Raw genomic sequence first — 23739 nt, forward strand, 5'->3', positions numbered from 1 at the left:
GCTTAAAATACATTTGGACAGGTACATAGATAGAAAGATAGGCCGAACACAGGCAAATTGTTTAGCTCTGGCAGGCAACCTTACCAGCATGGACAAGTTGGGCCAAAGGGCCTGTTTCTATACTGTATAACTGTATGACTCCATAACACTCACTAACTGCTGGCTATTAACGCTATTAAGTCTAGGCTCGTAATAACAGTGGTGTCTCTGGACTGAGTACCTCCTCTCTGACTCAGCAGGTTTAACTCCTAGACCAGAGGTGTGAACAGAAAAACAAGTAGGATGATAGCCCTGATGTAGTTTTGCACTCCTTGAGTTGCTAACTTTTGGATATGAGCAACGTCTGGGCACAGTCCTCGAGGGGCAGACTGCTCCTGGCCATTAATTATTCCTTGACAAAATCTGGCCAATGTCACATTCCTGACAAAGATTTTACTGTGAACAAATCAGTTTTCAGGTCTCAATGTGCAAAACTTCAATTGTCCCTTTGCCTCCTGACTCACTGAGTTCCTCTAGCAGTTTTTTTTCCCTCCAGATCCCCAGCATCTGCAGTCTTTTACGTTTCTTTACTACACTGAAGTTGTAAACTACTTACCAACTATTCTGGGAAGTTGTGGATTACACTATATAAATGCAACTGTCACTTTACTCATTTACTGCTCACTGCATCGCACTCCACAGCGGGACAGCCGTGGGCCTGCAGATCAACACAGCAACTAGGCTGGCAGGGAAAATGAACACAGTTGCAAGAGTCTACAAAAGACTGCACCAGGGAAAGACTGGCAATGTGCAGAAGTGCCAACTCTCATTTGAAGCTGGACCTCTTATTAATTGGTCTTCAAAAATGTGTACGTGTCCCGGATAATAAAGAAGGGGGCTAGACAGTCAGCATCAATAAATACCTCTCCTAACAATTTTGACCTCTCGGGTGGTCTGTGTTATTTAACAAGTCTGCCACAACAAGTGAGGAATTATGCGTTGCTCAATCTGCAGGGAACCTGCGCTCTGCAATGCTGGCACAGCACAGTCATTACACATGCACACAATTACGGTTCCAAAACCTGGAGCTGAAATCCTTCCTGTTCACTCTTGTGATTTATGCACCAGCAGATCTGTGTGAAATCTGGTTCCAATATGCAAGGATCAGATTGATTACACCTGCTCATGTGAAATTGAGGTTTTACAGCATTGTGTGCCACCAGCTTACACTGTGCAGGCTCCGCACTACTGCTCACCCTCAAGATTAACCATTCCAAACTGTTGTGGACCCTGGACATTGGAGAGTCACTGGCTCGTCAGTCCATGGGAGGGCAGACAATGCAACCCTCAGGGCTAAGTGTGCCCTGAAGATTCATCTGCAGGATTGGTCTGGTTTCAGATCATTTCTCCAGATTTACTGTATGCCCTTATAGTTAACCCCTGATACCCCAGAGTAGCCATAGAGTGAAGCTGAAGAGATACAAGTGAACTTTAACAGGGGAAATTGGTTGCCAGTAGAGGATAAAATTATACAGTCACAGAGTCACACAGCATGGAAACAGGCCCTTTGGTCCAACTCATCCATGCTGACTTAGATGTCCAACCAAATTTGTCCCACTTGTCTGCATTTAGAAATATAGAAAACCTACAGCACAATACAGGCCCTTCGACCCACAAAACCGTGCTGAACATGTCCTTACCTTAGAAAATACGTAGGGTTACCCATAGCCTTCTATTTTTCTGAGCTCCATGTACCTATCCAGGAATCTCTTAAAAGACCCTATCGTATCCACCTCCACCACCATCACCGGCAGCCTATTCCACGCACTCACCACTCTCTGCGTAAAAAACCTGCCCCTGACATCTCCTCTGTACCTACTTCCAAGCACCTTAAAACTGTGCCCTCTTGTGCTAGCCATTTCAGCCCCGGGAAAAAGCCTCTGACTATCCACAAGATCAATGCCTTTCATCATCTTTTACACCTCTATCAGGTCACCTCTCATCCTCCGTCGCTCCAAGGAGAAAAGGCCGAGTTCACTCAACCTATTCTCATAAGGCATGCTCCCCAATCCAGGCAACATCCTTGCAAATCTCCACTGCACCCTTTCTATGGTTTCCACATTCTTCCTGTAGTGAGGCGATCAGAACTGAACACAGTACTCCAAGTGGTGTCTGACCAGAGTTCTATATAGCTGCAACATTACCTCTCGGCTCCTAAACTCAATCCCACGATTGATGAAGGCCAATGCACCATACGCCTTCTTAACCACAGAGTCAACCTGCACAGCAGCTTTGAGTGTCCTATGGACTCGGACTCCAAGATCCTTCTGATCCTCCACACTGCCAAGAGTCTTACCATTAATGCTATATTCTGCCATCATATTTGACCTACCAAAATGAACCAGCTCACACTTATCTGGGTCGAACTCCATCTGCCACTTCTCAGCGCAGTTTTCCTGTCAATGTCCCAACTGTAACTTCTGACAGCCCTCCATACTAACCACAACACCTCCAACCTTTGTGTCATATGGCCCCCATGCCTCTAAATCTTTCCTACCTATGTATCTGTCTAAGTATCTTTTATACATTGTTATTGTACTTGCATCAACCTCCTTCTCTGGCAGCTCATTGTATGGACAAACCACCCTCTATGTGAAAAATGTTGCCCTTCAGTTTCCTGCTAAATCTCTTCCCTTTCACTTTAAACCTCAATACACCTCTGTACGGTTACCCTCATTCTCCTATGCTTCAATGAATAAAGTCCTAGCCTGTTTAACCTCATTCTATAACTTAGTCTCTTGAGTACTGACAACTTTGTTTCAACACGCCTAAGTAACTGGGAAAAGATCATCCAGAAGTTTTCTTATCCTTAATGGTAACTGAGTTATCTTGATATTTTCCCCATCCTGTCACAAGAAATCACTTGGCTGAAGAATGGTTTGGGAGAGATTAAGAGATGTCTAGCAGTCTGCTCTAGTGATACTCCATTGCCAAGTTAGACTAGTCCATTAACATTGTGTATCCACAGAGAATTAATAATGATTGCGTACTGATTGTGTATGATCAGCCATGATCACAGTGAATGGCGGTGCTGGCTAGAAGGGCCGAATGGCCTACTCCTGCACCTACTGTCTATTGTCTATGATGTATTTGATTCTGTCCCTCATGTGCCAGAGCTGCCTTCTGCTAGATAAGAAACTAAAGCAAAGGATTCTTGTCAATGTAAAATTTGCCATGGCACTATTACTAAAACAGAAAATCAGTTCTTCCAATATCCTTGCCAAAATTAATTCCTCAACCAACATGACCCACTGAAAAATTACCTGGCCATATCAGCCTGCTGTTCTTGGGATCTTGATGTGTGCACATTGATTTGGATTCTTTGAGATACAGGACGATAGCAGACTCCTCCAGCCCAACGAGCGCATGCCATCCAATTGCACCTATGGGCCAGTTAACCTTCTAACCTTTTATGTCTATGGAATGTGGGAGGAAACCAGAGCACCCATGGGTAACCCACATGGTCATGAAGAGAACGTAAAAAACTCCTTACAGGCAGCAACAGGAATTGAACCCAGGTCAGTGGCACTGCAAAGCATTATGCTGACCACTATGCTACTGTGCTACCAACCCCCCCCCCCCCCCAAACGAAAACAAACAAATTGCTGGAGGAATACAAGAGGTTCATTCAAGAGTCGAACAACAGTGGGGTAGAAGCTGTGTATCTCCCATGTCATAGTGTCATGGTATCAGGAAAGCCCAGATGAAGCTGGATGCATGATAAAGCCATTTTCACTGAGCCTTCTATGACCACAGGATGTGAACACTTGTACTTTTCCACATCCCTCTGCACAACAGCTTGCTGATGTCTTTTACCATTTAAATTATAATCTGAACCTCTATTTTCCTTCCAAAATATATGAACTTACATTTACCAACATTGCACCCCCTCTGCCAGAATCTTAGTCACTCACTTAAGCTATTTGTGTTCCCATGGCTCCACTGCCCTTCATATTCTTAGAGGTGGACGTGCTGCCCCAGTGGCTTGGATGAGCATTTTGTAGTTGGTACACAATATGTTTATTGAGTGCTAGTAGCAGAGGCAAGAAGTTTTTCAGGGGACAAATGGTTACAGATCAAGTGAACTTTATCCTGGATCAAGCTTCTGGGGTTTTAGCAGAAACCCATCACTTGTGCCAAGCAGATGGAGGAAAAGCACTGGTGTGTCGGGAGGTGAGTCACTTTCCATGGGATATCCAGCCTCTGATCTGCACTTACAGCCACAATATTTCTCTGGATGGTCTGGCTTTACTGTATTTCCAGCTAATGGTCATTCCCAGGATGTTGATGGAGGAGCAGTAAATGGAACAATTCTAGACTAATCAATCCATCCAGATGAAGACTCTCAACCTATGATATTGATTGTCCATTTCCATGGATAGATGCTGTCTAACCCACTGAGTTCCTTCACACCTTGTTTGTTTCCTAATCTTTATAATGATTACTGGAAGGTGTTAGAGCATTCCTGATTAATACTCCTTGAGATCCTTGGGAGCAATGTCAATCATAAAGTGTCTCTCTGTGAAAGAAGAATATCAATATTTGCTTTAGCAATCTCCTCCTATGACCATGTAGCAGAAAACTCAGTAGGAAAGGCTTCAAGAGAACCCATTTAGCAAGGCTACTCACCCGACACTGGAAGTCTGAACCCTCCTTGCCCAGACACCCAGAGGTGATGACATGGCCGCCTGAGTCACCCTCCTCCATGATGGTGAAACAGTAACCATCTGTTCTGAAGACACAAAAACATAATTACAATGAGCTGCCTGCAGACAACAAAATGTTCTCTATTTAACCCAAGAAGATGTTCTTCGAGGTTATCAAGATTATAGATGGCATGCACTTGGCCATTCCAGAGAGGAAACGGGACAATCAGTGGCTATCCAGTTCTAGGTGCCTCAGCAAGGGGAAATACCTCTGCTTCCACCCTGTCTCCCCGAGTGGTTAGAGTGATATCAATTAATTTCTCTTATTAACCTTCTGCCAGTTGGTAGCAATGTTCTTGTGCACTTTGGACTCTAGAAAGGACAAAGACACATTTAAGCTTTTAATAGAGAAGAGACCTTCCAGTTATGAAAATACAGTTTTTAAGCAGGAGTCCTGAACCTATAGACCAATGGTTCTCAGCCTTTTTCTGCTTGTGGTCCACTTGTAACTTTCAGTTACCTCTGCATCCCCCACCTTACATAGTCTCCGTTAGTTGCTGACATTTTTTTTGTCAGCTGTACTAATTATTCTGATATAGAGTCAGCATGCTGCCTGGATTAGATGGTATATGCATATAAGGAGAGACTAGACAAATGTGGGCTTTATCCTCTGGAGTGTTGGAGACAAATAGAAGTTTATAAGATTATGAGAGGCATGTCAGAGTAGACAGCCAGTATCTTTCTCTCTCTGTTGAAATGTCTAATACTACAGGGCATGCATTGAGGGTGAGAGGAAGCAAGTTCAAAGGAGATATACAGGACAAGCTTTTATAACACAGAATGGTGTGTGGAATGAGTGGCAGTGGAGGCAAATATAATAGAGGTACTTAAAACATTTACAAATGTGTAAAGAATGGAGGGAGTGAGTAGGAAGAAAGGATTACTTCAATTAGATATTTAATTGCTAGTTTAACTAGTTCAGGAGAACATCATAGGCTCAAGGGCCTTTTCAAGTTCTGTACTTTTCTCTTTTTACTGTAACAGCCACTATTCACGGTTCTGGTCACCACACTACAGCAATGATCTGGCAACAATAAAATGTTTCTGATTTTTATTTCAGCTTACTTGCAGGTGTTGTTGACAGACTCTTCTGGGCAATGGTGGTGACAATGGCACCACAGATCCCTCTGAGGAGGTGTCGATACTGTGCTGTCGCCGTATCCCCCCTTGTTTTCCACGCTCAGCTTCCCTGTACTTCGTAGAAGCATGTTGTCAAGGCAGTTACCTGAGAAAAGAGATGAGACAATTTAGCTGGTGAAAGAATGTGGGGAAATGTAACTACCACCTCAGAAACTAGGAAAGGACTCAAGGATGTAATACAACTGGCAATACATTAACTTTAAAGCCAAGCATCAACTTAAGTTTTACTGTAGGACCAGGAACCCAGACGGATGCCTCGGTGAACCACAGCTGAACTATCAACAGTGCTGTTGCTAAGGTGAAATGCAAAACTGAGCATGCCATCATCATTCCTAGATATTACTGAAGTGGAACATTATTCCCAAATTCCTGCCGTAATGTGCTCCATTCCAACAGTGATTTCCCTGCTTTGTTGAACATGACCATGCTGAAAGTCCCATTTTGCAAACAGTAACACGACTGAAGAAGCTCACTCTGTGCACATCATGTCCGTTGTTCACTTCTGAGTCTTATCGACTCTGCCACAGTCCGAGCTTGATGCTATAAATCGGTGGAACTTTGAGGGCACCAAGGCAAGATCTTCACATTCAGCACCGAACATATGGTGAGATCAGGTGACTGCTTTCTACTCTGTTGTACCAGATTATTCAAAGCCCCAGCAGAAGCAGTCAGTTTGAACTCAGCCCAACAGTTAAATGTTTTGTTAATTGATATTAAGCATCAACATCTATAACTTAAAAACAAGTTGCTATGGAACCGAAGGGAAGGTCATACTGTACGGGAACACCTGTTTTCAGTGCCATTAAGCAAATGTTCCAGGAACTGAATCTATTCATGTCTCCTGGCTCCTCCACTCACACAGGCACCCAGAGTAACACTGGTCTTTGCCTTCCAGCTTTTACTCATAGCTCAAAGTGTCAACTTCTTTCAAACAGCAGGTTCAAATCTCAGCTGGGCAATTTCAATTTGGTGAGTTAAAATAACTTAGCAAGCTGGCATCAGTAACGGCAATTTGCCATGTAAATCCATCTGGTTCACATATCCTTTGGGGAGGAAAATCTGCCCTTCTTACATTGCATATCCAATATGTGACTCCAGATCTACCCCAAACTGTTAAATGTCACAGTCATGAAGAAGCCCAGAAGAAGATAGCGCCAGAGAACATTCCTACCAAAGGCGATATCCTCAGGATAGTTCATGAAGCAATTTCTTTCACTACTTTTAATCCTCTTTTTTATTTCAGATATGCTTCTACTCCTGTTAGAGCCTGTAATCTACATTGGCAGACTGATTTTGGGCTGATGGGCGATCTGACGCTTTGCTATCTCTGAGAGGGTTCCACGAGGCTGTGACCAAAGCGTGAGGCATGAAGGCCAGGAAGCCTGCAGACGAGGCGTGGGGCCACGATCGACTCCAATTCTCACAGATCACATCGATTAAAACATTGAGGAAGATTGAAAACATCGAGGCGAGAGCGGTAGGTGAGCCGGTGTTCATCACCGTCTACCAGCCTTACACTTGCAGCTGCCGGAGAAGGTATCTGCATGTGGCTGTTTCTCACTGCTCCCGAGGGAAGGTCTTCATGTTCAAGTCATGATGTCTCTTCCTTAATAATGCTGGCGGATGGAGCCAGAGTAAGGTTTAAACAATGCGATTGGACTCTAATCCAGTTTTCATGATGTGTTTGAATTCTAATTCTAGATCTGGTTCCTCGTTTTTTTTGTTACCATGATTGGGCAATTTTTAAAACAGGTGGCCTGTGGATAACGAACAATGAGCTGAAAGGTACTGAAAAATGACTTTTAATTTTGTGCTTCTATTCTGGATTTTTGGTCAATTTTTTTGGTTGCTGTTTGTGCGATTTTTCTGCACATGGTGGGGGGGGGGGAAGGAGGTTTGATGTTTGACGATTTTCTTTCAACGAGTTGCTTCCATGGTTCTTCTTTCATTCATAACTGTCTGCAGGGAAGATGAAGTTCAGGGTTGTATACTGCATACATACTTTATTGATAATAAGTGCACTTTTAACTTTGAGATATACAGCATAAAAACAGGTCCTTTGATCTAACTTGTTCACGCTGGCCAAGTTGACCACCAAAGCTAGTTCTACTTGCTTGTGTTTGATCTATGTTCCTCTAATCCTTTCCCATCAATATCCCTGTCCAAATGCCTTTTAAACACCATAATATATCCATCTCTATCAGTTCCTCTGACTACTCATTCTATATACCCACCACACTTTCTGCAAAAACTTGACCACAGCTTGCTTTAAATCTGCCCCCTCTCACCTTAAATCTATACTCCTAGTTTTAGACTCCCCTGTCTAGAAATAGACAGTGACTATCTACCTTATCTATACCCCTTATGATTTTCTAAATCTCTGTAAGTTCACCCGTCAGCTTCCTTTGGTATGGGGAAAAGAGTCCGGCTTATCCAGCCTCTCCTTATAAACCAAGCCCTCCATTCCCAACAACATCTTGATGAACATGTTCTGTACTCTTTCTCTTGGTACCTCAACCTTCCTATTGCATGGTAGGATGAGGTACTGTCCCCAAGAAACAGAAAAAAACTGAGAAAAACATGCTGAACGAGGTATCACATCATGAACCTTGAAGATGTTCTATTCATTTCCCCAACAGGATATCTGTCTTTTTGTTTTGTTTGGTTTACTCTTCGTGGTTTCAGTCTCCCTTTCTATTGGTGTAGAATAAGATGTATGAAAGTGGTACCGTAAAAGCTTATGAACTCCTTTAAAGGCTCAACCCTTGGAAGCAGAGAGGATATTTGCCCCGGTTGAGAAGTCCTGAACCAGGCGTCACAGTCTCAGGATAAGCGATAGGCTAATTAAAATCAAGGTAAGAATTCTCTTCCCTCTGAGGGTGGTGAATCTTTTGGAATCTCTGTTTTAGAGGACTGTGAAGGCTCAGTCATTCTTATTCAAATAGAGACAGGTGGAGGACATTGTCAAATGGTGCAAGCTGAATCATCTGCAGCTCAACATCAGTAAGACAAAGGAGATGGTGATGGATAATTGTAGGAAGACTAAGCCTGCACTGCTCCCTCTTACTATTGATGGTAAGAACGCGGATGTGGTGAGGACCAAGAACTACCTGGGGCGCACCTGGATGACAGATTTAAGTGGAGTATCAACACAGAAATTGGGTACAAGAAGAGCCAGAGTAACCTCTATTTCCTAAGGAGACCGAGGCCTTTTGGAGCATGCAGTCCTCTCCTTCACATGTTCTACCAGCCTGTTGTTGCTAGTACAATCTTCTATGTGGTGGTGTGTTCGGGTAATGACATCAGCACGGGTGATGCCAATACGCTCAATAAACTGATTAGAAAGGCTGGCTCTGTTATGGGAGTCAAACTGGACACTCCGGAGGCTGTGGTAGAACAAAGGACCCTATGAAATATCCTGGCAATTCTGAACAATGTTACTTACCCTGTGCATGCCACCTTGGCTGAGGAGCACTTTTGCTGATAAACTAAGACAACTGCACTGCTCCAAAAAGTGCTATATGACTTCATTCTTATCCTCAACCATTAGGCTCTATAATAAGCCAACCTATAGCTGGCAGAGTGATGACCCCTCCTGTTAGACTGTTTGAGGTTATTTATTTTTTATTCCTTTTTACTTCCCTTCTAATATTTGTATATTTATAAATCTGTACACTTGTAAAGCTGCAGTTTCCTTTGGAATCAAGAAAGTATATATCTATCTATTATCTATCTATGTATATAAAGGTATTCAAAGCATAGGGAGTAAATTCCGCCTGAAAAAAATGGCTAAGGTCTTGTCGAAGGCAAAAGGTGGAATGACCTCTTCCTAGTTCTTCGTATGAATGCTTGTAAATGTAAATATAAATAACTAACTCATGAATTCCAACCTAATATGGGTTCAAGTTGGTCTTTCTTATGGAGTCACATCCATTACTCCAGTCCCTTTTTCATCTAAAAGTTTCACTCTGACTATATCATCACTGCATGCCATTTAAATCAAGCTGACTGTCGAGGTGCCATGGTAGCTCAGCTCTAGAATTTCTCAGGTGTTCAACTTTCCATTCTCTTCCTTAACTGTCTCCATATGTGTTTAAACTTGGGCCACACACATGAAATGCAAGTAAAATTGAGGCCTGGAGATATCAAAATAAATTATTCACTTGGCCTTCCCAAATGACTAACAAAATAATCATAGAAGTTCTCAAGCACAGGTGTGGACTTGCACACACATCAACACACTGATATTTATGAATACAAAATGCAAGTGAGCTTATTCACACTGAACGTATATATCAGAATCAGAATCAGGATATGTTGCTTTGTGACAACAGTACAGTACAAATATACAAAATTATTATAAATTATAAAAATAAATAAGCTGTGCAATGAAAAGGAATAATGAGATAGTGTTCATGGATTCATGAGGGTGGAGGACAAGAAGCTGTTCCTGAATTGTTGAGTATGAGTCTTCTGGTTCTTGTACCACCACCCAATGACAGTAACGAAAAGAAGCCCTATCCCAGATTAGGGGGAGGCTTATTTGTCGGCTGTTTATTCCTTTCCATAGATGCAGAGCTCAAGGGGCCTTGGTACCTACTTGAGAAGCCAGGCCAACGGTGATAACATCTCAACCACTCAACATACACTCTGTAACTATACCAGAATGTTCTCCATATTAACTGTTGAAGTCTATTGTTTGCAGACAAGGGATGTATCACTGAAACATGACTCACATTTTACTCTCTGTTCAATCTCTGGCTGTATGCACATGGTTTCAAAGATTGTTATTGTGTGAATATCACAGTCAGGTGGAAAATGTAAAGCAGTTTCAAAAGCTTGGCAGCTTCAACAGTGGGAGAGTTCTGTTTAGTGGGGGGACTTCATGATTCAAGTGTTTAGAAAGTTTAAGCTTTTTTATGTGTGGGGGACAAGAAGGAAATGTTTCTCTTACACTTTTAATGCTCAGGACCATTTAAGGAATCTCAGTATAAAGTATTCCTTATTTAGAAATGTCTCAGTTTGTCACTTGCAAAGAGTTTTATTTTCAGAACATTTCATTTGCCCTCAGGAAAATCTCACAAAGCAAACCTGTCCAGGCCCTTCAATTTGAAAGAAAATGTTTAAGTTGAATCTGTACAAAATGCTTAACACTTTCACACCAGATAATTCAAGGGTATGGCCTGTTTCCTTCAGATCTTTTGATCTGCGAACTGCAACCAACTAAGACTTGTTTCTTATTAATTTTGCAGTACGATGGAGCACTCACATACAGTGCTGATGTGATGAGGTATGAATCTAAACTTCATATCTCAGTTGTGATCTCAAGGTATTATGTGGTGACATAAAGGTATTTTGATAATAAATTTACTTTGAACTTTGACTCAGTGCAGGGCAGAGATATACCAGGAGGGTAATTCCATCTCCTATATATAAAAAATCCTTAAATTTTCCAGACAGTTGAATTTGAGGACCTTCCAACTGAACAGATCTCCCACAACAATGAAGATGCGATACGTGAGGACCTACTATATGTTTTACCTTATGCAATAATGTGCACACTGTTAGACATTGACCATAATGAGTAGATGGTGGCGAGTACATGGAACAAGCTGCAAGAAGAAGTGATTGAGGCAGGTACAGTAACATCATTTTAAACACAGAGTAGGAAAGGTTCAGTGGAATATTGGCCAAAAGCATGCAAATAGGACCAACTTGGCTGGGCACATTGGTTAATATGGACCATTTAGTCTGAATGACTCGATCCCATGCTGTATGACTGTGATTCTATAGAGAATGAGTCTTGATTTAGTATTGACAGTTTTGTCTAAGAATCAGAAAATCCTGAGCAACGACCAATCCATGGATTTGAGCAGTTAAACACCTTGGTTATCCAAACAACCCTGGTTCCACCAAGTCAGTAATATTTCCTCCATTCTATCCCTACCTCCCATAACCTTTTTGCAACTTAAAAACAATATGTTTCACCCTCTCTTCAAAATGAAACATTTTGTTACTCCTTCCACAATTGTTGCTTGACCTGTATGATTTTTAAAAATTAGATTTTCAGTAATTGCAATGTTTTGATGCTCAATTACTAAGAAACTGATTTTCATTGCTTCAGGTTGTGGGAATTGTGATATACATAGGGGCAGTTCCGTTTCTTGCATTACCACAAAAATGGCACGCTACGAAGTATTTCACTGGCTGTGTTGAAGACACTGAGGTTCTGAAAGGTTCTAGGGTCTGCATTCATAAGGGAATAAGATGTTAAAGGCAATGTCATGGCAATAAGATGTTAAAGGCCACTTGTTTCAGATGTACTTTTGGAACAAGTTAGTGAGATGTTCTCTGATAACCCCAGATACTTTGAAAGTGCTCGGCGAAGAAAAGCTTTTTTTTATATACAGAAACATGTCTGGCATTAGGATGTTTAGAAAACCAATGAAGCACTTATGAAATAGAGGCAGTATTAATTTAGCAGCAAACTTCCACAGACAATGAAGAGATAATCGCCATATAAACCCTTTTGGGAATGATATTGACTGAGGGAAAAAAGGATAGCTTGGTGAGCTTTCCTGGTCTTCTTCAAATGATGTCCTGGGATTTTTACATCTAGCTGGGAAAGCTGACAGCCCTTGTCCGGATGTCAGCTTCCTTGTATGATGGTATATCCACCTGAATTGTTAGGGCCCGGACGGAGCAAGTCTAGAACCTCTAACTTTCCAACCCAAATGAAATAGTTATCATGCAACATCTTTTTCTGGTCCCTTTATGCCACATTTTATCAGAAGAAATAATTTTCTATTGACACAACCCAAACTGTGTACATTACAATAAAATCTCAGAACCGGAAGTACTCAACAGGTCAGGCAGCAGTGGTGGAGAGAGACTGAGAATCAATGCTTCTAGTCAATAACCTTTCATCTGTGTTCTCTGTGGATATTACCAGTACTCTCTGCAGTTTGCAGTTTTGTTACAGACATTGCTGTACAGCAGTTAAGGCTGCTATCTCACAGCTCCAGGGATCAAGGTTCTATCCTGATCTCTGGTGCTAACAGCACCGTGTTTTCACAGTCTCTCCTTGACTACACGTGTTTCCCGCCATGATCCTCTTCCTCCAACATCAAAGACACATGTGGTGTGTTGAGTGGCTGCTGTAAATCACCCCCTGTTGCAGCTTAATGATAAAAACAATCAAAGAGAGGGATACATGAGAGAGAAAGTTCAGAATCAGAATAAGGTTTTTTTAACCGACTTACATGATGTGAAATGTGTTGTTCAGTGGCAGCAATACAGTGCAAAGATATAAATTATATCACTGTGAGGGTCCCTAATTGTAACTGTACGTGGAGGAAGGAGAGGATGACAGCAATTGATGGGACTGCACCTATGGGAGCTAGCATAAACCTAGTGGGATAAATGGCCTCCTATATGATTATTGATTGAAGAGAATACAATTGATAAGAAAAGGTTTTGGCTAACTGGGAAGGAAATGTCAACTGTAACTTTCTTTCCTTCTTCTGCCTTCAGTGTTTACGTAGAGCAGAATGTTCCTCTTGGTTGGACTTGATATAATACAGATTTTTTTTTTAAAAAAGAAATAAGCACTTCACATTTTTAAACAATCCCAAAATGTAAAGGACCTCTCAGTGAACTTGACAGCCAGTTAGAGCTAGCTGATGCCAGTCAGCTGCTCTGAAAGGCATAATGAATGAATTGCTGCCCCATTTTACAGCAGAGGTGAGAGTATACACTGAGGTTTTCAAACACTGAAATGCTTTCAGCAACTGAAGATCAAATTCAACAAATCATGCCCTTCTGTCTGTGGTCAGAATTGCTTACCCTTGTTTAATGAAAGCAATTAATTTGAAGCTCTGCAGTGCATTTCTCTGCACACCGTCCTAATGCATTGTTTACTGAGTAGATGTCAGAGACAATCTGTCCATGAAACCTTTGGTGACCTAATCTCATGTTCTGGCCAAGATTCAAACAAGCAGTTCTGGTTTCCTGATGCCCAGTTTCAGTCTTCATTGATTACCTCTAAGGTTTGGAAGTTCACTGGTTCTTAAGCTTGACATAAAGAGGAAGAAGTATTCTAAAGAAAAGATGGCACAACCATGGCTAACAAGAGAAATCAAAGCCAGCATAAAAGCAAAGAGATGACATATAATACAGCAAAGATTACTGGGAAGTAAGAGTATTGGGAAGCTTTTAAAAACCAATAGATGTCAACTAAAAAGTCATTGAAAGGTAAAGATGGAATAGTAAACTAAGTTAGCCAATAATATTAAAGAGGATACCAAAAGCTTCTTCAGATACATAAAATGTAAAAGAGAGTCGGGAGTGGATATTGGATCACTGGGAAATGATGCTGGAAAAGTAGTAATGGGAACAACGAAACAGAGGACAAACTGAATAAGTATTCTGCATCAGTCTTCACCGTGGAAGGCATTAGCAGTTTGGTAGAAGTTCCAGGTGTCATGGGTCATGAAGTGTGAGAATTTACCATAACTAGAGAGAAGGTTCTTAGGAAAATGAAAGGTCTGAAGGTAGATAAGTCACCCACACCAGATGGTGTGCACCACTGAGTTCTGAAAAAGGCGGATGAAGAAATTGTGGAGGCATTAATAAAGATCTTTCAAGTTTCATTAGATTCTGGAATGGTTCCAGAAGACTGGAAAATTACAAATGTCAACCCACTCTTCAAAAAGGGAGAGGCAGAAGAAAGGAAACAATAGGTCAGTTAGTCGGACCTCAGTGATTGGGAAGATGTTGGAGTTGATTATTAAGATGAGGTCTCAGGGTGCTTGGAGGCACATGATAAAATAGGCCATAGACAGTATGGTTTCCTCAAGGGAAAAGCTTGCCTGACAAACTTGTAGAAATTCTTTGAAGAAGTAACAAGCAGGATAGACAAAAGAGAATCAGTTGACATTGTGAACTTCAATTTTCAGAAGGCCTTTAACAAGATGCCACACATGAGGCTGCTTAAGAAGCTACAAGCCCATGGTATTGCAGGAATGATTCCGGCATGGATAAAGCTGTGGCTGACTGGCATGAGGCAAAGAATAGGAATAAAGGGAGCATTTTCTGACAGGCTGATGGTGACCAGTGGTGCTTCACAGGGGCCTGTATTGGGACCAATTCTTTTTACATTATATGTCAATGATTTGGATGTTGGAATTGATGGCTTTGTTGCAAAGTTTGCAGAAGATATGAAGATAGCTGGCGGGGCAGGTAGTTTTGAGGAAGTAAAGAGACTACAGAAGGTCTTAGTCAAATTAGGAGAATGGGCAAAGAAATGGTAGATGGAATATAGTATCGGGAAGTATCTGAAGGAATGAAAGGGTTGATTCTTTTCTAAATGGAGAGAAAATACAAAAAACTGAGGCGTGAAATGACTTGGGAATCCTTGCGCAGGATTCCCTAAAGCTTAATTTGCAGGTTGAGTCTGTGGTGAGGAAGGCAAAGGCAATGTGAGCATTCATTTCAAGAGGACTAGAATATAAAAGCAAGAATGCAATGTTGAAACTTTATAAGGCACTGGTGAGGCCTCACCTGGAGTATTGTTAACAGGTTTGAACCCCTTATCTTAGAAAGGTTGTGCTGAAACTGAAGAAGGTTCAAAGGTGGTTCATGAAAATGATTCCAGGATTGAATGTCTTGTCATATGAAGAGTGTTTGATGGCTCTGGGCCTGTATTCACTGGAATCCAGAAGAATGAAGGGTGACTTCATTGAAACCCATCAAATGGCAAAAGGCCTTGATAGAGTGGATGTGGGAGAGTTGAAGACCAGAGGACACAACCTCAGAATAGAGGGGTGTCCTTTTAGAATGGAGATGAAGAGGAATTTCTTTAGCCAGAGAGTGGTGAATCTGCAGAATTCTTTGCCACAGGCAACTGTGGAGGCCAAACCTTTATGTATATTTAAGGCAGAGGTTGGTTGTTTCGTGATTGATCAGGGCATGAAGGGATACAGAGAGAAGGCAGGAGACTGGGGCTGAGAGGAAAATTGCATCCGCCATAGCGAATTGGTGGAGCAAACTTGATGGGCCAAATTCCCTAATTCTGCTCCTATATCTTATGGAGCTTATGGTCTTATATTCTGACCAATGTTCGGTCCAGTGTCCCCTGAAAATGTCCTAATAAGAAGAGTTGTAGTATCCCACTGAGTGGTAAAGTGGTGCTGCCTGCAGGTTTGTTTCATCTCCTTTGCTAAGATGCTGGTCGTGATGAATGGTTCGGTGCAGAAATGATGTTACCTTGCAGTAGAGCACAGGGACTAAGTGTGTATGTACAGTATATACAAGTAATATATACTGTATGTCTGTAGATGTATGGTGAAGAGCATTCTGACTGGTATAGGGGCTGTAATGTATAGAATTGGAACAGGCTACAGAAGGCTGTAGATATATGGTGAAGGGTCTTGGCCCGAAATGTCAACTGTTTATTCTTTTCCATTGATGTTGCCTGACCTGCTGTGTTCCTCCAGAATTTTGTATGTAGGATTCTGAATTTCCAGCATCTGTAGATTCTCTTGTGTTTGTTATTTCAAAGGAGGCGGCTAAAACACTTCTTAATGACCAGGTCAGTGTTACAAAGAAACTGATTTGCTCTGACCTTTTTTTTATTGGAGCTTGCTGTGCACAGACTTTCCAGTAGAGGAAATAAAGATCTAAAGTTGTGATGTTTTAATAGTTAATAGTGAGTTTAAAAAGATAGATGGATAGAAACCTTTTTGATCCCAAAAGAAATTACAGTGTCACAGTAGCATTACATGTGCACAGATATACAAATATTAGAGGAGAAGTAAGAAACAGTAAGAAATAAATTACCTCAAACAGTCTAAAAGAAGATGTCATCACTTCCCGGCTATAGGATAATTCATTATAGAGCCTAATGACTGAGGGTAAAAATGACCTCTTTGGAGCAGAGCAGTTTCTTAGTCTATTACTAAAAGTGCTCCTCTGTTCAGCCAAGGTGGCATGTAGAGAGTGAGAAACATTGTCCAGAATTGCAAGGATTTTCCGTACGGTCCTTTGTTCTACCAGAGCCGCCGGTGTGTCCAGTTTGACTCCCCTGACAAAGCCAACCTTTCTAATCAGTTTATTAAGACTGTTGGCATCGCCTGTGTTGATGTCATTTCCCCAGCACACCACCACTTAGAAGATTGGAGCAGAGCAGTTTCCAATCTTGAGATGTTCAATCAATCTACCTGTAGAACATGTGAAGGAGAGACCTGCACACTCCAAAGGACCTCAGTCTCCTCAGGGAGTAGAGGCGACTCTGGCCTTTCTTCTGCAAGGCTTCTGTGTTCAGGCTCCACTCAAGTCTGTCATCCAGGTGTGCCCCAGGTACTTACTGGTCTTCACCACATCCACGTCCTTATCATCAATAGTAAGAGAACTTAGTCTTTACCACCTCCTTTGTCTTATAATCTGATCAATGTCCAGTTCAGTGCCCCTAAGAATGTAGGGGACACTTGAGCTGTAGATGATTCAGCTTGCACCATTTGACAAAGTCCTCCATCAAGGCCCTGTCTTCATCTTCCTGATACAATGGAAGTGCCAACGTGCTCTGAATGGAGCTTCTCCCCCAGAAATGAGGACTTTGTGGTATTGAACGCACTAGAGAAAACAAAAACAAAACATGTCCCTCGCAGTGCTGTGTAAGTTTTGAAGTTGTGCTATTTGTTGGTAGTTTTGAAAAATGTAGAAATGCAATTTCTCTAAGTAGTTCTTTGAAACCTCTTTCTCTTTCTGTCCATTCTCTCTATAAATCCTACAACAATTTACACAAAGGCATTGGAAAATCAAGCAAGACAGCTAGAGGTTGTTACACTACTATAGGAATTTCACACCAGCTCTACACAGAAGTTTATCTGTACTTGTCAGTGCTAGGCACACATGAAAACTTAGCGATTGGTTGGACTAACTCTCAATCAGGTTCCAATTCATACTCAGCCTTTATCTAACCTGACCATGGCCAACTGCAATTTTACTTGCACCGAAGACCTTGAGGACAACCCACCCCCCGTCACTGCAAAAATGAACATCTCAAGCAAGCTGTTGATCTTTTGGTGTTTCACGCACTGCCTGGGATCTGGAGCTGGGCAACAGACCTCAAAGACTTTCACCGTCTCGACACACTTTTCAGCCACTGAAATCATTCATGGCACACTTTTACCATCGAAGATTTAGAGTGAGGTTAGATTGAGAGAGACAGAAAAGTTTAAAGAAATTACATTCCTACATTTTTCCTAAATCTGAGTTGCAGCCTGGAAAGGGTCTCAACTCTGTGGAAAACATCATGTGTGGTCCCAGTACCCAAGAAGTGCCAACTGAAAGTCTTGAATGACTACGGCCCTGTGGCCCTGATCTCACATATCAAAAAGATCCCAGAGAGGCTGGTCCTGGCTCACCTCTGACCCCTGGTCAGTTTAGCCCTTGCAATTTGCCTAGCAGGAGCACACTGGAGTCGACGATACTGTCATCTACCTGCTGAACAGGGCCCTACTCCTATTTGGATAAGCAGGGAAGCAATGTGAGGATCTTTTTTTTTTTGATTTCTCAAGTGCCTTCAATATCATGCAGCCCTCATTGCTGAGGGAGAAACTCTGTTCAGTGCAGGTTGGTACTTCATTGTATCCTAGATATTGGACTACCCGATTGGCAGACCACAGTTTGTGTAGCTTCAGAGCTGTGTGTCAGACATGGCTACAAGCAGCGCTGGGGCCCCACCGGGGACTGTATTGGCTCCTTACTGTTTACCCTGTATTCCTCCGACTTTAAATACAACATTGCATCATGTCATCTGCAGAAATTCTCTGATGTTTGAGCAATAGTTGGGTGTATAGAGGGAGGATGGGAGAATGAATACAGGGCCCTGGTGGAGGACCTTGTCAAATAGTGCAAGCTGAATCATCTGCAGCACAACATCAGTAAGACAAAAGAGATGGTGATGGACTTTAGGAAGACTATGTTGACACTGCTCTCTCTTACTATTGAGGGCAAGGATGGGGATGTGGTGAGGATCTACAAGTACTTGGGGCACACGTGGATGGCAGATGGAACACCAACACAGAGGCTGTGTACAAGAAGGGCCAAAGTCAACTCTACTTCCTGAGGAGACTGAGGTCCTTTGGAGTATGTAGACCTCTCCCACACATGTTCTACCAGTCTGTTATCACCAGCACAGTCTTCTATGTGGTGGTGTGCTGTGGCAATGGCATCAACACAGGTGATGCCAACAGATTCAATAAACTGATTAGAAAGGCTGGCTCTATTATGAGCCAAACTGGACACATTTGAAGCTGTGTTAGAACAAACAACCTTACGGAAAATCCTGGCAATTCTGGACAATGTTTCTCACCCTCAGCTGCCACCTTAGCTGAACAGAGTAATTGCAGTAATAGTAGTCCTTAGTAAATAGACTAAAACAACTGCGCTGCTCCAAAGAGCGTGATATGAAGCCATTTTTACCCTCAGCCATTAGTGAGTCAACCTATGGCCGGGGAAGTGACCTCCTGTTAGAATATTTAACATAATCTACTTTTTATTTGTTAGACAATAGACAATAGGTGCAGAAGTAGACCATTCGGTCCCTCGAGCCTGCACCACCATTTTGAGATCATGGCTAATCAACTACTATCAATACCCGGTTCCTGCCTTGTCCCCATATCCCTTGATTCCCCTATCCATAAGATACCTATCTAGCTCCTTCTTGAAAGCATCCAGAGAATTAGCCTCCACTACCTTCCGAGGCAGTGCATTCCAGACCCCCACAACTCTCTGGGAGAAGTTCTTCCTTAACTCTGTCCTAAATGACCTACTCCTTATTCTCAAACCATGCCCTCTGGTACTGGACTCTCCCAGCAGCTGGAACATATTTTCTGCCTCTATCTTGTCCAATCCCTTAATAATCATGTGTTGCAATCAGATCCCCTCTCAATCTCCTTAATTCCAGCGTGTACAAGCCCAGTCTCTCTAACCTCTCTGCATAAGACAGTCTGGACATACCAGGAATTAACCTCGTGAATCTACGCTGCACTTCCTCTACAGCCAAGATGTACTTCCTTAACCCTGGAGACCAAAACTGTACACAATACTCCAGGTGTGGTCTCACCAGGGCTCTGTACAAATGCAAGAGGATTTCCTTGCTCTTGTACTCAATTCCCTTTGTAATAAAGGCCAACATTCCATTAGCCTTCTTCACTGCCTGCTGCACTTGCTCATTCACCTTCAGTGACTGATGAACAAGGACTCCTAATTCTCTCTGTATTTCTCCCTTACCTAACTCTACACCGTTCAGATAATAATCTGCCTTCCTGTTCTTACTCCCAAAGTGGATAACCTCACACTTATTCACATTAAACCTCATCTGCCAAGTATCTGCCCACTCACCCAGCCTATCCAAGTCACCATGAATTCTCCTAACATCCTCATCACGTCACACTGCCACCCAGCTTAGCATCATCAGCAAATTTGCTGATGTTATTTTCAATGCTTTCATCCAAATCGTTGATGTAAACTGTAAACAGCTGTGGTCCCAATACCAAGCCCTGTGGCACCCCACTAGTCACCACCTGCCATTCCGAGAAACTCCCATTCACCGCTACCCTTTGCTTTCTATCTGCCAACCAGTTTTCGATCCATGTCAATGTCTTCCCCCCGATGCCCTGAGCTTTGATTTTACCCACCAATCTCCTATGTGGGACCTTATCAAATGCCTTCTGAAAATCGAGGTACACTATGTCCACTGGATCTCCCCCTTCTAACTTCCTGGTTACATCCTCGAAAAACTCCAACAGATTAGTCAAGCATGATTTACCCTTGGTAAATCCATGCTGGCTCAGCCCAATCCTATCACTGTTATCTAGATATGCCACTATTTCATCCTTAATAATGGACTCTAGCATCTTCCCCACCACCAATGTCAGGCTGACAGGTCGATAGTTCTCTGTTTTCTCCCTCCCTCCTTTCTTAAAAAGTGGGATAACATTAGCCATTCTCCAATCCTTAGGAACTGATCCTGGATCTAAGGAACATTGGAAAATGATTACCAATGCATCTGCAATTTCCAGGGCCACCTCCTTTAGTACCCTAGGGTGCAGACCATCTGGACCTGGGGATTTATCAGCCTTCAGTCCCATCAGACTTCTCATCACCGTTTCCTTCCTAATGTCAATCTGTTTCATTTCCTCTGTTACCCTATGTCCTTGGCCCATCCATACATCCCATTCTTACTTCTCCTCTAATATTTGCTACTGTGACACAGTAGTTTCTTTTTGGATTAATAAAGTATCTATCTACCAACTGTATCTAATTTTTGGGCTGGAAAGTTTGTTTGGCAGCAAATAACACTTAGTCCAGCCTTTTAAAGAGTGTAGATGCTGTAGTGAGCAAAAACTAACTTTCTCTGCCATCTCTTGCACAAAGAGAGTTCTGACTGATTATATCATGGCTCAGTATGGAAAATCCATTGCGAAGGCATGTAAGAGGCTACAGACAGTGGAGACTCAGCAACTTCCATCATGGATGCAGCTCACCCCACCACTGAGGACATCTATAAAGAGGCAATCTCACAGGAAGGCAATATCCATCATGAGGACCCCTTCCATCTGTGTAATGCTCTCTCCCCATTGATGCCCTCAAGCAGCAGGCACAGGAGCCTGAAAACCCACACCTCAAGTTTCAACAACAGGTTCTTTACCACTGCCATCAGGTTCTTGAAGGAATGTGAAAATCCCTAATTCTACCTCAGAATATGTTTCCCTCATCTTGCACCGAAGTTGCAATGTTTGTTTTTGTTTATTTTGTCATTTAAATTATGATTAACTTGTTAATTTAAGATAATTTATATTTATCAAATTTATATCATGTTACTGCTGAAAAAAAAAGCTATTTTCATGGCATTTATTTCCTGTCTATACCTCTTATCTACACCTCTTCCCACTCAGTCACATGTAAAAATGCTATTCCCTTTTCTCAGTACCTCCATCTCTGCCACATCTATTCTTTTGATGAGGTTTTCCATTATGGAACATCTAGGCAACAAAGAACAGTGTTTCCTTTCTTCTACCATTGATAATGCCCGCACCTACATCTTTTTCATTTCCCAGACAACTTCCCTCACCCCACTTTCCCACCGCCTTATCAGGGTTAGGGGTACCCTTGTCCTTACTTACCACTTCACAACCCTCAACATCCAACATATCTTCAACAGGATCCTACCACTAAACACAATCTCCACCCCCACCCCCACATTCTCCACTTTCCATAGGGAATGCTCTCTATGTGATTTCCTTCTCCACACATCCCTCCCCATTGATCTCCTTTTGACACTTAGTCCTGCAAAGGGGCCCCTTCTAACTTCTGGTAAATTTTCTCTCCATTTTCCATTCCTCATTTCAGATCCCCTCTCACCCCTTCTTTTCACCTGCTCATCACCACCCTTTGGCGCCCTCGGCTTTCCTTCAATCTATTGTCCACTCTCCTCCACGTTCAGATTCCTTTTTCTTCAGCCCTTTACCTCTTCGACCTATCATCTCCCAGCTTCTCAATTCATCCACCCACCCCACTCACCCATTTGCCCCTCATGTTGTGTCACCTATCACCTGCCAGCTTGTACTCCTTCCCCTCCTTCCACCTTCTTATTCTGACTTCTTCCCCCTACCTTTCCAGTCCTGATGAAGAGTCTTGGCCTGAAACACTGACTATTCGTTCCCCTCGCTAGATGCTGCCTGACCTGCTGAGATCCCCCAGCATTTGTGTGCACTGCTCTGTATTTCAAGATCTGCAGAATCTTCTGTGTTTATGATACCCTGGATATGTTTTCCATGACAGTAAACTTGAATCTGAACCTCCAGCCCATCAGTGTTGCTTGATTTGAAGATGGACACGATTGCCATGAGGCTAAGGGCAGGGTAGCATAAAGGAATGTTTATACTGCCCTAGTCTGAGGTCACCGTGGGCCTTAAGCACAGATAATGACACGCAACATTAATCTCACTGTTGCAAGAACAGAAGATCCTGGATTAACTTTAGCAGAGATTGGAACAATCTGTTAGTGGAACATATTGTCACGGACAAATCAGAGTCAGTCCTTCACTGCATTTGCTCTATTCTCAGATCTCTTTATTGGGTCTGAGTTTGCCATCTGCACAGCTGTAAATTAACTGAAGGAACAATTGCCACTTCAGTTATTAATATTCCTGGTTTGTCTGACTTTGCACTGGGATTTAAAGAGCTGCATCATGCATTGCTACACTACAGACTGTTCTGGCTTATGTTAAAAAAATATAGCCTGTGTAACTTCCCTCTGCTCTCTTGTGGGTTTGATTATTGAATTACACAACACAGGAGGCCATTCGTTCTATGTGCTGGCTGCTTAAGGAGATCCAGTAAAGTAGTGGCTGTTGAGTTAGCAACCAGGGTTTCAAGTGGCTGATCTGAAACACAAGCTCAAATCCCAATGTGGTGGCTGAGGGGTTTCTACTTATTAACTAAATCCAGAATTTAAAAAAAAATGTTAATGGTGACTGGAACTTTTGAATTATCTTTCGAACCCATCTGGTTCATTAATGTCCTTCAGAGAAGGGAATCTGACATTATCTACCCTGTCTATATGCAATCCAGACTCATCCATTCTTTGACTCAAGTGACTCCTCAGCTTGAAGGCAACTGTAGATGGGCAATAAGTGCTTTTATCTTTAGTAATACTTTCAGAATGTCCAGGATCAGAATCAGATTTACTATCATTGACATATGTCATGAAATTTGGTGTTTTGCAGCAGCAGTACAGTATATACGTTGGTATATAAGTACCTTGAAGAAGTATTCAACTCCCAAC

At 42.3% G+C, this 23739-nt stretch overlaps 1 protein-coding gene across 8 annotated transcripts in view; it reads right to left on the bottom strand.

Moving 5' to 3' along the window:
* bmpr1ba (bone morphogenetic protein receptor, type IBa) overlaps positions 1–23739 on the bottom strand; it is a 544116-nt gene that overhangs the window by 70610 nt on the left and 449767 nt on the right. For all 8 annotated transcript variants that reach the window (XM_073042441.1, XM_073042436.1, XM_073042437.1 and 5 more), the window contains 2 exons: positions 5811–5970; positions 4669–4771 (listed from right to left, as the gene is read on the bottom strand). In XM_073042441.1, coding sequence (XP_072898542.1) covers positions 4669–4771; positions 5811–5970 — 263 coding nt within the window. The remainder of the gene's footprint in view (positions 1–4668; positions 4772–5810; positions 5971–23739) is intronic.

This window comes from Hemitrygon akajei, chromosome 4 (assembly GCF_048418815.1).
Source record: "Hemitrygon akajei chromosome 4, sHemAka1.3, whole genome shotgun sequence".
Lineage (NCBI taxonomy): Eukaryota > Metazoa > Chordata > Chondrichthyes > Myliobatiformes > Dasyatidae > Hemitrygon > Hemitrygon akajei.